This window comes from Geospiza fortis, unplaced genomic scaffold (genome assembly GCF_000277835.1).
Source record: "Geospiza fortis unplaced genomic scaffold, GeoFor_1.0 scaffold330, whole genome shotgun sequence".
NCBI lineage: Eukaryota > Metazoa > Chordata > Aves > Passeriformes > Thraupidae > Geospiza > Geospiza fortis.
The window spans coordinates 2,314,671-2,328,298 of record NW_005054400.1 but is presented as its reverse complement, the minus strand read 5'-3'; the positions used below and the strand labels follow the sequence as shown (position 1 = coordinate 2,328,298).

The 13,628-nt window shown below is 42.2% G+C and overlaps 1 protein-coding gene across 1 annotated transcript in view; it reads left to right on the top strand.

Annotated features, from left to right (window-relative positions):
- Positions 1-590: 590 nt before the first annotated feature.
- SLCO3A1 (solute carrier organic anion transporter family member 3A1) overlaps positions 591-13,628 on the top strand; it is a 164,955-nt gene continuing 151,917 nt past the window's right edge. Inside the window, exons 1-2 of the mRNA XM_005426055.2 lie at positions 591-627; positions 1,140-1,243. Coding sequence (XP_005426112.1) covers positions 591-627; positions 1,140-1,243 — 141 coding nt within the window. The remainder of the gene's footprint in view (positions 628-1,139; positions 1,244-13,628) is intronic.

The window sequence follows — 13,628 nt, the reverse complement described above, 5'->3', positions numbered from 1 at the left end:
TCTTGCTTTTTAGAGCAATCACTCAGATTAATATTGAGAAGTAGAAGAAAGACATTGCACAAAATTTTAAGGAAGGAGATGGAGTTTGCTTTTCCTGAAAGCACTGTCTTCCTTTTTTCAATTAAGAATAACCATCAAGAAGGCTGATGATTACTCTGGTTTATAGCTCTCAAACTTTAGTCAGCAAAGAAAGATTGACTTTGCTGCATGGTTATAGTTCCAAGACTTGGTGTCAGGCCGGTGAATTAAAAATTTTATTCTAAATTAACTGAACTATTTTCAGTATTGTGCACTTAGTTTTAAAGCTCTGAGGTAAAATTAACTGTTGAAAAGAGAAGTTATCTGATGAGTGTGGGATTGTAACAGGGGTGTGCATCTTCTCCTTGCTGGTTTATTTCATGAGTCATTGCTTTCTTCTTCCCTCTGCCCTGCCTGATTATCTTAGGCTCTGATAACAGAGTGATTGCCACATTGCAGCCCTCAGCAAAGCCATGCAGGATCCCATGTCAGAATTGGATGAGGGGGGTCCTGCTGCTGTTGTTACAATCAACACCCAGCCATTGCTGGGGCTTTGGCTCTGCTGGGCTCTGATGTCGACACGGTCCCTGTACAAGGTGCCTTCTGCTGGTGAGATGGTTTGGAACAACAGGATGTCAAAACCTTTCTTTGCAGTTAGAGATCAAATACAACACTTTAGTTCAAGATTAACACTGGCTTCCTACAGTCTTCTGGATGGAACTGGGTATTTTGGCTTATTCCCTGCAGCAGCTGACTAACCATAAATAAAGTCTTGCCAGTGGGCCAGGTTCTAATCCATGGCTCTCTGTGATCGTGTGTGTGTGTGTGTGTTCATGTCTGTGAAATGAGGAGAACATCATTTAATTTCATTTCCCTCTATCTTGGGTCTCCATCACTAGGGAATAGTTAACATTCTTTTTGCTACTCTGATAGAAATGCCATTCATTTTTAGGCTGATACCCTAAAGGCACCCAGACCTTGCCTTTATAATTGCATATGGCTAAAGGCAGCACTAAAATCTCATGTTCTCTCTTCAATTCTTGCAAGCTCTTCTGTGGTGGAAAATTTTAAGGAAAAAAAAAAAGTAATTCAGCTTATCTCTTTTTGTCTTTTCTTTACAGACATTTCCAACAATGGAAAGTTTCACAAGAGGTACACCCACAAGAGAGCAAGAAGGAAGAAGAATATTCTAAATACAACTTTTGCCAGCAAAAAAGAGAACGAAGTAAGTATATCTTTTAAAAAAACTTGTATTACACATTTTCTTCTTGATCACACTGTAAAAATCTTATTCATTTCAATGGAATTACCCAAGTGTAACTTCAAGGGGAATTTGGCTTATGTGAGATGAGGGCAGGAGGCTCAGGAGTAGAGGCTGGCAGGACTCCTCATTCTCTGTGGATCCTTTTTCTGGGAAGGAGAGTGAAAGGGAGAAAACCCTACAGCACATGTACTCAAAACATTTCACCAAACAGATAACTCATCCCAGACAGAGTCAAAAAGTCCATTCTCCAGCTCCTATGATAAATACACAGAGGCCTGACTGAAGGGATACTCTGAGCAGGAAATCTGGGGCACCCCTTTGTGTGGTACAAAATTAAGTCCAGAAGAGACAAGAGGTGGCATTTTAAGGAGGAGCATTTGTGTTTGGATGCTGGAGGTCACAAAAGCTGCTGCTGGTGCTGCTGATGACACACAAAGCATGGAGCCAGTGCTGCTCCCTGGATTGTCCACCCCTGTAACTGTTCTTCTAAGTTCTTCTAAACCTTTTGATGTTTACACTTTTGTAATGGAGTTCCTCATGCAGTTTTCATGTAAATAATGATTGTTTTGCATTCCTTTCTGGAGGAGGAGAAATTTGATGAACTGTTGGTTTGACCAGTGTGGCTGGAGAAGTAGCAATTTCATCCTCCAATCCATGGTCACTTTTGAAAGTCTATAAACATTGGAGTCAGAAATAAACCACGTTTTTTTTGCCTTAAACATTTCAACCTGTGCGCGTCGTTCATTTCATATCCTATTACGACATCTGGAAAACAATCATTATTTACATAAAAACTGCGTAAAAAACTCCATTACAAAAATGTAAACATCAAAAAACTTAAAAATAACCAAAACAACAAGAGTGACTGCTATAAACCCCTGATCTCTGTACTGTGTATCGCCTAGTGGATTAAACACTCCCCACCAGTACCTAATACAGCTTGAAGTTATCACAGCATGGTTGCATATCTGTTTGACTAAACCTCTGCAGTGGTTTTGTCCAAAACTCCCACTGACATCAGCCAGGCACAGTCTGGGTGGGGGGTCACTGGAATCCCCCTGAGGATGACAGATGACAACACTCCAAGGGATTAAAGCTGAACCACTGGTGCTTATGGCACTGGCTGTGTGGAAAGATTTATGAAGGGTTGGCACTTTCAGCCTGCCAGTGAAAATACATGTTTTAACAGTACAGTGACTAAACTAATGTTGTATTTCTGCTAGCTGCTGCCTGGGAGTTTGCTGATGTACTTAGTTCAGAGGTTCAGGGCTAGAAGACCTTACTCATCACAGCTCTTAATGCTCCTAGCCTACTGCGAAGCCTGGCACCTGACTTGATGAATAGTTATTGGAATTAATCATCAGAGGAGACCAGTTTCTTCATCGTACATTTGTCTGAAAAATTGCTCTCTTTGTGGAAGCTTTTAATGGATTTCTCAAGTCTTTCTGAACCGTGACACATAATTCCTGACATTCAATGGAAGCAACAAATGAAAGGGATGAAAACTGAGGTGGAAGCATAATTACTGCATATCAAAATATGCTTCGGTGACTGAAATTCGTAGGTGATGTGGGACAGTTGAACACTGCCAGGGGCTGACAGTCCCCTTCTGCACAGCCGTCCATGCTGCTGCCCTGCTCTCCTTTCCCCAAACTTAATTGCCTTGCAATTATTGGCTAGGAAATAACCTGTAATCACTAGTGATTAATTGCCTGTCCCTGGAACTGACAGGAAGAATGGTCTCAGGGCTTCTGTCCATAGCATCATTTAGCAGTGAAAACACAGCAAGTTGTTTTGGAAATGTCAGGGGGAAGTTGCCAGCTCTCCTCTTGGGCTTGGACGGCTGCTGGAGCACTTCGAGCTCTGCTATTACAATGGGGCACAAATCATCTGATTTTCACAGACAACAATGAGAAACCATCTCCGGGCCTAAAAGAGATTCTGTAATGCATCTCCTCCTGCAGGGAAGCAAGAACAGAGCTCACCTTGCTTAGGTGATCCAGAGCATTGACCTGCAGTGGGACTCTGCCTTTTTTGGAGAAGGCAGGGATGAGATCTTACAGAACCTGCCTTAGATTTTCTCACTTCCACCTTTTACACCCTGGACTGCATCAAAAGCCATGTGCCCTCATGATCACAATTGACAGCTCCACCTTTCTCTCCTGAATGACAGGTTGTCACCACGAGCTCAGTTTGGTAGGATCAAAGCTGATTCTTTTAGAACACTCCAGAGAACACCATTATTTCATTTGTCATCCAGAAAAAAAGGGGAACAGGATTCCTTTCAGGTTATCATACCCACGTTATTTCTAATTCCAGCAGAGAGGAGCAGGCCATATCTCTGCTGTATTTCCATGCCCATGTAGTTTCATTTCACCCCTTACAAGCTCTCCTGTCTTGCTGTATGTGGAGCAGTATCCAGGATATTGTTAACTACAATCAGGCATTTAGTAATACAGAACCCCCCCCCCAAAAAAAAACACAAAAAAACACCCCAAAACAAAAAAAGAGGTGCAGGAAAATCATGTATCCAGTTCTAAAATCTCAAGTGATTGTGGAAAATCTTTACAAAAAATGTTACCAACCACATGTGCAAGGATCCCGTTACTGGAGTTAGAAAAAATGCAGCCACCACATCAGTGCAGCACCATAATTTAGAGGCTGAAATTCTCATTCTGGGGTATGTGCCATAATTTTTAATAAAAACAAATCTAAAATAGAGCTGCTGCCAAGCAAAGCATTACCAGGGCTGCCAGAAGGCCTTCTGAGGAGCCAGCCCTACACAAAACCAGGCACTGTTTGGACATGGCTGGTAAGGAAGTTTATTTGGATAGTTTGTGGATTTGCATGGGAATTGCAGCAGATTGAGGCGCTTCTTTTTTGCTGAATTGGAAAATATTTGATGGAGAATGCTGTGGTTTAACTCTAAATGGCAACTCAACCCCACACAGCCTCTTGCTTTCACCCAGTGGGATGGAAGAGAGAATCAAAAGTGAGAAAACTTGTGGAATGAGATGAAGACAGGGAATTAGGTAAATCAGAAGCTGTGCATGCAAATAACAAAGCAAAACAAGGAATTCACTTGACGCTTTCCAAGGGCTGGCAGGTGTTCAGCCATCCCCAGGAGTGCAGGGCTCCATCAGATGTAATGATGATGTGGGAAGGCAGACACCATCACTTTGAATGTCCTTCTTTCCCCAGCTCTATACACTGACCATGACTCCACACAGTCTGGGATATCCCTTGGATCAGCTGGGAAAAGCTGTCCTGGCTGTGTCCCCTCCTAATTCCTTGTACCCCAATCCTGCTCACTGGTGGGGTAAGAAGAAGAAAAGCCCTTGGCTGTGTGTAAGCACCATTCAGCAAGAAAAAAACATCCCTGAGTTATCAACAGCACAAATCCAAAACAGCCTTACACTGGCTACTGTGAAGAAAACAAATTTTACTCCAGCCAAAAGTAGCACAGGGAAAAAAGTATTTCTGAAATTTCACAGCCTCTCCTACTATGTTTTACACAGCAGCTGGGAACAGCTTTTCCAGATGGTTTGAGGTAGGAAAAGAAAAGCACATTTGCTATATGACACTGGAAAGTTCACAGAGCCAGATGACAGACATGAACCTGGTTTGGGGACAGGGCTCAGCAATGACACATGGAAAACATGGCTTTTCCCACAGCACTTTCTGGACCTGTTCTTATAGCTGTCTCTGTTGGGTAAAAACTTTCCATGTGAGTCTTTTGTACCAAAAAATATCCAATTAAAACCAGACTACTACAGCACAGAAAATATATGAGAGGTTTTTTTTAAAAAATGCGACAAGTGGGTTGTAAACCGTTTAAGTTCTGCAGCCTTTGTTCATGCCAAGCCCTGAAGTAATGGAAACTGGATTCCAACTGACCAAAGCAAGATCTTGCCAAAAAAATCTTTTGTCTAGTACATTTGCTGCTTTTATTAAATACAAAGTCCCTTCTGGAGAAGATCAAACAGAGTAAGTGGCAGCAAATCCTGGCATCACCTTCTGAGATATTAGTGGCCTCTTGTATTGCTTTGCGCACTGGATTTTTTGTCTCACTTGCCAGAGCACCACTGAAGCTGAGTTATTAAATGACTGAGTCCCAAACACATGTGTGATAAGCTACTGGGCCCCCTTTCTGTCTTGATATTTGTTACTTGACATGATTTTTTCTGCTCTGCATCTTGAAAAGGAAGTTCAGTGTTGTGAAGAATTTAAAATTGGCTCACACTCCAGAGGAGATTTCATTACCAACATATCAGCCCTCAAGGTACACAGTAATTCTCTCCTTTATATTACTGGAATTTTTTGTAACTTTTCTAGGAACTAGGTATTGATCCTTGGAAAATGAAAAACCCTTAAAATAAAATATAGATAACTGCAATCCCAGTGGTCCCATTAAAGGATGAAATGCTTCATTAACACCTCATAAAAACATTTGGAACATGAGTGGACAGCAAGTTTCCTCTTTCATCACTGGGGCATGGTACCTACAAAGGAATGGCTCTTAAACTTCCCAGGATTAGTCTACACACAAATTACCACAGTGTAACCAAGACAGACAGAAGTTCTTTCTCTTGCAGTGCTCTTTCCTTCCATATCAAGATCGTTTTTCTGCTTAGAAATTGTTTTATCATATTCCAGCCTAAATCAGCTACTTAGCAATTTAATCTTAAATGAAATAGAGGAAAAGTAAACCTTCACAGAAACCATAATTAGTTTGACAAAACTAGGTTAAACTATCAATTAAACCAACACAACTTCATGTATCCACGTGCCCTTGAACTCCTTGCCTGTGAAGAACCCATATCTAATTGCTGGACGTGATCTCCCTTGAAGTTTCAGCTTGTAGGTTTTGGCTGGGAAAAAGCTCTTCAGTCTAGCAGAGGTAGCAAATCTGACCGACATTTGAGAAACATTGAAATGCTGAGTCTCTACACATGACTACATAGTTTTCTTGTATTTATTTGAGCAACGATGTGAAGGCCAAAAAGAGCAGTATGAGGTGTCCTGCTGATTTCCATGGCACAAAGGTACCTCTGAAAATTAAGTCCCCAAGCATTATGCAAGTCATAACCTGCACATCATGTGGTGCCTGCCTGGAGTAGCTGGAAGCACACACTAAATTAGCAGGCTTATGAGAGTATAATTAGTTTCCAGTGAGGGACCCAAGAGAATATGTCTCCAACGTGATTTCAGGTGCTAAATAAAGATTAATAAAGCCCAAGAGGTAAGTACTCAATATAGGGACTGGATCCACTTGAACTAGAGTCTCCTATATCTCCCAAGGCTGCAATAGGCTGTAGGGGCTGTCCTAAATCCTCATCCACCCACCCAGCATGCAGATGATGCCTGGATCACAGCCGTCCTCCTGAGTGGGTGAAGGCCCCCTCAGAAACTCTGCCTCAGCCCAGAGAGACAGAAAATGGATCCACCTGTGGGTCTGGCTTCCTAATGCCTACAACAATCTCATTCTGCATTTTCTGCCAGGTTTCCTATCGATTATTTCATCCAGCTAGAGACTGATTATACCTGAGACATCAATGGTGTTATGTAAATATCTATCCTATATAATCAGTGTTATCTACCTAAGGCTTCTGAGGTTTCTAGTTCACTTCTGACAGGTTCATGAAGAGTAACTCAAGCTAATGATCCACGTCAGTTGGCTTAAATTCCTCAGCTGGAAAATGCTCACGGGGGCTGCAAATCCAAAAAGGTTGAAAACCGAGGCAGTCAATAGACAGATAGTGTCAGTCAGTCTGATACTCTTAGTGTCTGACAGAAAAAATATCAATAGCTGGCATGATTGATGGGGAATGAAGGAAATACCACCCACAAACAAAAAGTAAATAAACAGGATCTGAAAGGGCTGCGTTGCATTCATTTTGAGACTTCTTACTTTTCCCTTTTTTAAGCTGATTCGATTTCACTCCTTGGAGTAATCCTTGGATTCAGGCATACTTTATAATAAAGAATTAAATAAATTCATACTGTCCTCATGGCAGCGCCTTTAACATGGGCTCCACTCCCACCTGAGTGGAGCTTCTGTGAGCTGCCATGGAGAGGAATGGAGATACATCATCTTATATTGAGTGACCTCTGTGTAATCAATAGTGTGTTGCTCAATGCCTTGTAAACATATAAGTAAAAAATTAAAGAGAGGAAATTAATAATAATAATTAAATAATAATTCAGTTGTTAAAAAAAAAAAAAAAAACATGAGAAAGGTCCTTCTTGAATGTGTTCACCTCCTCCTGGTGTTTGAAATTCTAGTGTTAAGCAATTTGGAACCATAGATAGCAGAGTTTTTGGCTGGAACCTGGGTGTTTGAGCTCTGCCAGGCTACAAATAAACATAGATTGATGTACATGTCTGTTAACTTCATTTTGACAAGTTTGCAAGCATTTCAGGTCTTTCACGTACTGTGGTCAAAATGCCAACAAGGTCATTCTAAGAAATACAGAAATTCACCAACACATTTCCCAGTGTCAGAAATGCATCAGTTTAGGAGCAAAGGAAAAGAGAGAAGGCACCACATGGGGTCTGTTATAGGCACAGGTGGGGAGGATCTGAACTTCATGGAAGTATAATATCATTGATAGGCAAGATACTGATGATACCTCTCAGCTGCTGGCACTGGAAGAGTGTGACCTAGATCAGTTTGTGGAATAGCAGATCAAAGTACATGGAAGACCATGCCTGCTGGCTCAAGAAGCATGAAGAAATTTAGGGTGGAAAAGGAAAGAAAGAAAAGCATGGAAGTCCAAATGTGCACTGCTGTTGTTTAAAATGAGCCACTTCCAAGCACCTCTGAGAAAACAAAGCCAGGTGAACTGTGATCTCAGCTCTTGGCAGCAGCTCAGTCCCAGAGCATTTTAGCAGGAACTCAGTGTGATTTTCAAGGAGGCTGGAGTTTCTTTTCCAAGGACCTGTATCTCTTCTCAAACGGAGTGAAGTGTTCTGATTTTTCAAGCACAACACCTAAACTCTACTTGTACCTTTATCTGCCTTCCACCCAACAAGTCTTTTGGAGAATGTAAGCTCATCCTTTGCACCTGGGGCTTCAGATGGCATTTGAGCCAGCCCTCAGTACTAACCACACTGTATCCTTAGTGCCTCGCTCTAGGCTGGAGCGAACTGAGTGGCTGGCACAAGTAAAAACAATCTGGGGTATCACAAGAGGAGGAAAAGCCTGGCTTCCCCCTGGCAGGACAGCTGTGAGCAGGTCGTGCCACACGCTGTGACAAACTCAAATGCACCAGGACAATACAAACACTGCCAACACGAGTTATGTTGGGAATGAGTGATGCAACTTCTTGTTGCTACTTCTCCTTCACACCTTCAAGCCTTTTGTCCAAGCTGCACCACAGAAAAAAAAAAAAGTGAGAAACATATCATTCTCTGGAGGGGTGAGGAAATACTGCTATTCTGAGCAGGAAAGAACAAAGTCAGTCTCTGAGCCAATATGTAGATCACTAAAGAGTTTACATATTGTCATCAAGAATAGATGCCAGAATCTGATGTCTTTGATGTCTTTGATGGCCCATCAACAGTCTAATCAGCAACATAAAGCCATCTCAGAATGGAAATTATTTGTCACACTCTGAAAGACTGACATTTGACATCTGGTTTGACAGGTTACAAGGCACCCTTGTAAATGAAGAAATTCAGTTCTCTCATCAGAGTCTATAAATAACACTTCTGTCATCCTGGAGGTTCTGGGATTCTAAAAGGTGAATTTGGACAGTCACCTTCCAAGGCCACCTGGCATGCTGTACTCCTCCCTTCACACCAGGAAAGAGAATTTCTAATTGCCTCTCAACTCATACCTCTGAGAAGACCCTAAAGCCAAAGGATCAACACACATAGGAAATACAAGGGTAGACAGAAAATTGACTGAAATGTCCCATGATTAACATATCAAACACAATGTTGTGTGTTACAATGTTGGGACATAAATCAGACATTAATTAGCATCCCACTCACTGCAGGATGCTCTGAAATACTTATACCTGCAGAAGAAAATGTCCTTTCAACAGCAGTCCTGGTGCAACTCTCCATTTCTCAGGGATGTAGGGACTGAGACACAGTTTAGTGTCTGGTACTACTGCAAAATGCAGAACAGTGAAGCACTTCACAACAGTCATTAGAGATAAGGTACCCTGCTTAGAACTGTAACAGAGCAATAAGATCATGCCAGCAAGCACCAGAACACCCTAATTGAATTATCTTTTAAAGAATGAAGCACTTGTGGCAGTCTCCTGGTTTTGTGTGCAGAGTTTCACAGCACTGCAATGTGTAGAAAAGGCTCCATCCTCAAGGTCACTGCTGATTTTATGCCCAGTTATATATTCAAGAGAGTTTTGATGGGCAAAGACTGCAGAGTTTTTTCCTCAAATCAATTGCCCTGATGAGAACTTGCACAAATGGCTGCATAGGATGAGAGCAGATGTCTGTCTAATCCTCTGTCCTCTTCCTCATCATGGTCAAAATCAAAATATATGCTGGACTCCACCTGATAGCCTTCCTGGAACAGAGTCAAACTCCAGTACATTTGCTTTGCACTTGTGCATCAACAGACTGAAATTCTGGAAAAATAACAGGGGACATGTATTAAAAGCTGGGGGTTTTCCAGTAATAACTCCTATAAACCAATCACACCCATTGAAATCAACCAGGCATGCCATTTATTTGGTGCTTTGATAAATTACAGCCCTGGGGGGCACTGAGGGCCAGATTTTAAAAGCTGTTCAGCTGTTTAACTCTCATTGATTTCAGTGTAATTGATTTCAGTGGGAGTTAGGGGCCTGCATTGCTTCACACTTTGGGCCAGGCCCTCCTATGGTAACTGTACCAATTATGCAGGAGAACCATTTATCAGGAGCCCCATTAAACAGAATCAGAGGTGCCCAATTACATCTAAATTACCAGTTCAGCCCCCACGATGTTGGAAGGCAAGGGGAGGGGTGGTCGTTGCTGTAGCACAGGCACCACCACTGACAGGGGAGCATGTCTTCCATTGTATCCCACTTTCAGCAATGCTCATCCAGGGAAAACATCCTGCTGCCTCCATTAACCCACGGGGTATTTCCACCCTCCCACCGGGTCACTCTGTCACTGCAACAGCCTAATGGTGTAATGGATACCAGGGAGAAAAGCAGCCTGAGTCCAAACCTAAATGAGTGGGGCTTACATAATTAGAGGGTGAGAGAAAGAGAAACTAGCATCAGAGACACGGCCTTTTCAGCGTTTCCAAGGCAGCAAGTGTCTGCTTCTCACGCAGCACGCACCACAATCGTGTTTGCAATTCTACGGCATCAGTTTCCCCTACGAGGAAGAGAAAAGAAATCCCCACTCTTTTGAAATGTGAGTGCTCTTCGAATAACAGAGAGAAGGTCTGGCACATTATGCTCCACATGAGTAGTTGTGGTGATATCTTCATTTATTTGATATCATCTTCTGACATTTCGTTCCATTTGCAGGCGAGCCATTTGTAACGTTACGTACAAAGGATTCTGGTGCCATGATCTTTAGCTTTTGCCCTGCATTTAATACTAAAGATCACTCAACCATGATGAAACCAGCTGAATGAAATTCCTCTCCTGCAAGACATGAAGGCCAATGACGGTATGAAAGATGTGGGGCTGCTTTGTCATTTATTGCTTCATATCCCATATGTTTGTCTGATTGGTGAAGGGAAAGGTCTGTTTATTAATACAATAGCTCATGTGAATTGCAAGCAGCTGAATGGAAAAAGGGAAAAAAGCAGCCAGGAAGGTAATGTAATGACTGAGCAAGACAGCCTTAAGGGAGTTCCCAGGGAGCTGCTGAAAACCTCATGAGAATGGCAAGTTTGGGTGGCTAAGCCTCCCCTAGCACCATGTTTTGAGAAATAATCTTGGGGAAAAGGGTCCTAGCAGGGGGGGGAAAATATCCTTTTGGTAAAAACACTGAAAATTTCTGTCAGAACACCAACAGGTAAAGGAGGAGAAGAAGCTGACTTTAGGAAGTATAGAAATATTTCCCTGGACAGATGGATCGCTCTATATAGGTCAAAATTTTGTTTTCTGCCAGCCTTTTTTCTCACTCCTAGGATGACACCAGCTGCACCACATTGTACTGCTGGTTCCTCATTCCTGAAAGCAGTTTTTTCCAGGTGCCAAACCAATCAGAACAATGTAGGTAGCTCAGGCGATGATAAGAACCCAGAGCCAATATATTGGGCAGAGTAAAATCCATAGACAGCATTCCTAGAATCGACGCCATCAGGAGACAGACCTCCTGGCCTACCTGTACCACCAGGTCTCCCAGGACATCCCTCCCAGCTCAAACAAGCTACACTCCCTGGAGTGCATGGAAAAGGTAAAAAACCCAAAAAAACCCCCCAAAAACACAAAACAAAACAACAACAACAACAACCAAAAAAAAAAAAAAAAAACACAAAAAACAAAACCTGCTTCCTTTTTAGTTCATCTGTTAATGAAAGCTCCTTGTTACCCACAGCCTTGCTCCAGCATGAATGAGCCAGTTAACACACTGATGGGGTGTCAGTGCCTCACTGTACTCCCAATTCAAGATTTAATGCTTACTACTGTTACGGGAAAAAAAATATTAATAACTCGTTTAGCTAGATTTAATTTCCTTACTCTCTGCAAAGTCTACAAATTAATTCCTCAGTGGATTTCTGTTCCAGCACTTAACCTGATCTTTTCAGACACAACAATGATCATTTCTCACTTCCTGCCTTATTCTGTAAGAAAATAGCTCCACAATAACCTGCCTTCTCTGACCTACCCTTGGTAGAGCTCTCACACAGTTATGACAGAGAGAACAAAAATAATTTTATGTATTTGGGTGGAATTTCCAATACTACAGTGGTTGTTTTTAATCAGAAAAAACCCCTTGTTCTTCATGGGACCAAAATCAAACACCACCATGGGTTTCCCTTAGTGTGTACCCAATCCAAGCACTCATCTAATTCCACCTAAGGCATGAGGAAATAAATTCATTTTGCTTTCCTGCACCATATTATCCCAATCTATTTCTTCTCTATTCTTCACCCAGCTAAATTGTTCATTCACTGTTGAGTCCAACTAACCCTTTTTTATAATGTGCTGGTCTTCACAGGTGTGGGAAGGAGGGCATGGAGACTAATGAGACTCATAATAACTCCAGCCTGTAACTTGTAGAATCTGGAACTTGGGAAAAGCTTCAAATATTTTTTCTTGTGATGATGAAAAAATAAAAGAAAAAAAAAAAAAAAAAAGTGGTGCTGCTTGGCCAAAGGTTTTATGACTGAGGAAACCATCCGTAGCTCAGGGTGAATGCTGGCTCTCTGCTTCCCAATGAGCTCATGTTTTCACACATTAGGCTGTAAAATTGTTATGTGGAGTTTTAGGGCCTCTGGTTTCTTACTGTGAATGACACAGAAGGGCACCTCCGTGCCATGGTAACAAGCCAAAGACACAGTGATGTAGCCAGAGAGTGCACAGAAGCAAAAGTGTGGCAGAAACAGCAAAGGTGGATGGGTTGTTCATCAGGATGTGTTTTTAGAAAACCAGGGAAAAAATGGGAAAAAAGACAAAGTCATTGATATTGCCTGTTCACTGCAGAGAATGTGTCAGGACTTGGTGCTTCCATAGATGTTGGAATGGATGCAAAGTGAGGCTGGGACTGCTGAGTGCTGCCACTGGGGCTATCGCAGTCAGGAATCCTGAGGTCTTCTTTCTTCAGATGTTTTTTTCAATATATTTTCTTTTACACTTGTAAAACCTCCCATCTTTATTCTTACTTATGGAATTTCTCCATTTCTCATGTAGTTTTTTCTACCCCATCCTCCCTAAGACAAGATTCTCTGGGGCCATAAATGCCCCTGCTTAGCCCTTTCTGAGATCATGCTGCAATTAATGAGTACCTGGCCCAAATCAGGAATGGTGCCAGGACCTCTGGCTCAGGAGCTCTCTGAGCAAGCCTTCAGCCCAGGTTACCACTTTCATTTTTAAGTAAAACATATCTCCAGTGCCTCCAACAGAGAAGTGTGTGTACCAGCCAAGAGTTTTAATCCTTCCCAGAGGCCTTTTGCAGTTGGTCCAGGCTGGCTAACAAGCCTAGAGCTTGTGCACAAGCTTTTAAACATCTGCTCTAGGAGCACCATTTTAGCCCTTTCAGTTTGGCCTTACAAATGCTATTTTTGGCCTGTGCTAGTGGCTGACATGCTGTCCTGCTGACTGTGTTATATCCTGGAAACACTGCAGGCTGTGAGCTGCAGGACTCTTGGTTTGGGAAAAACACAGGTTTCTTCTGTAAATCTCCAAAATCTGAGTGTGTTTTAGCA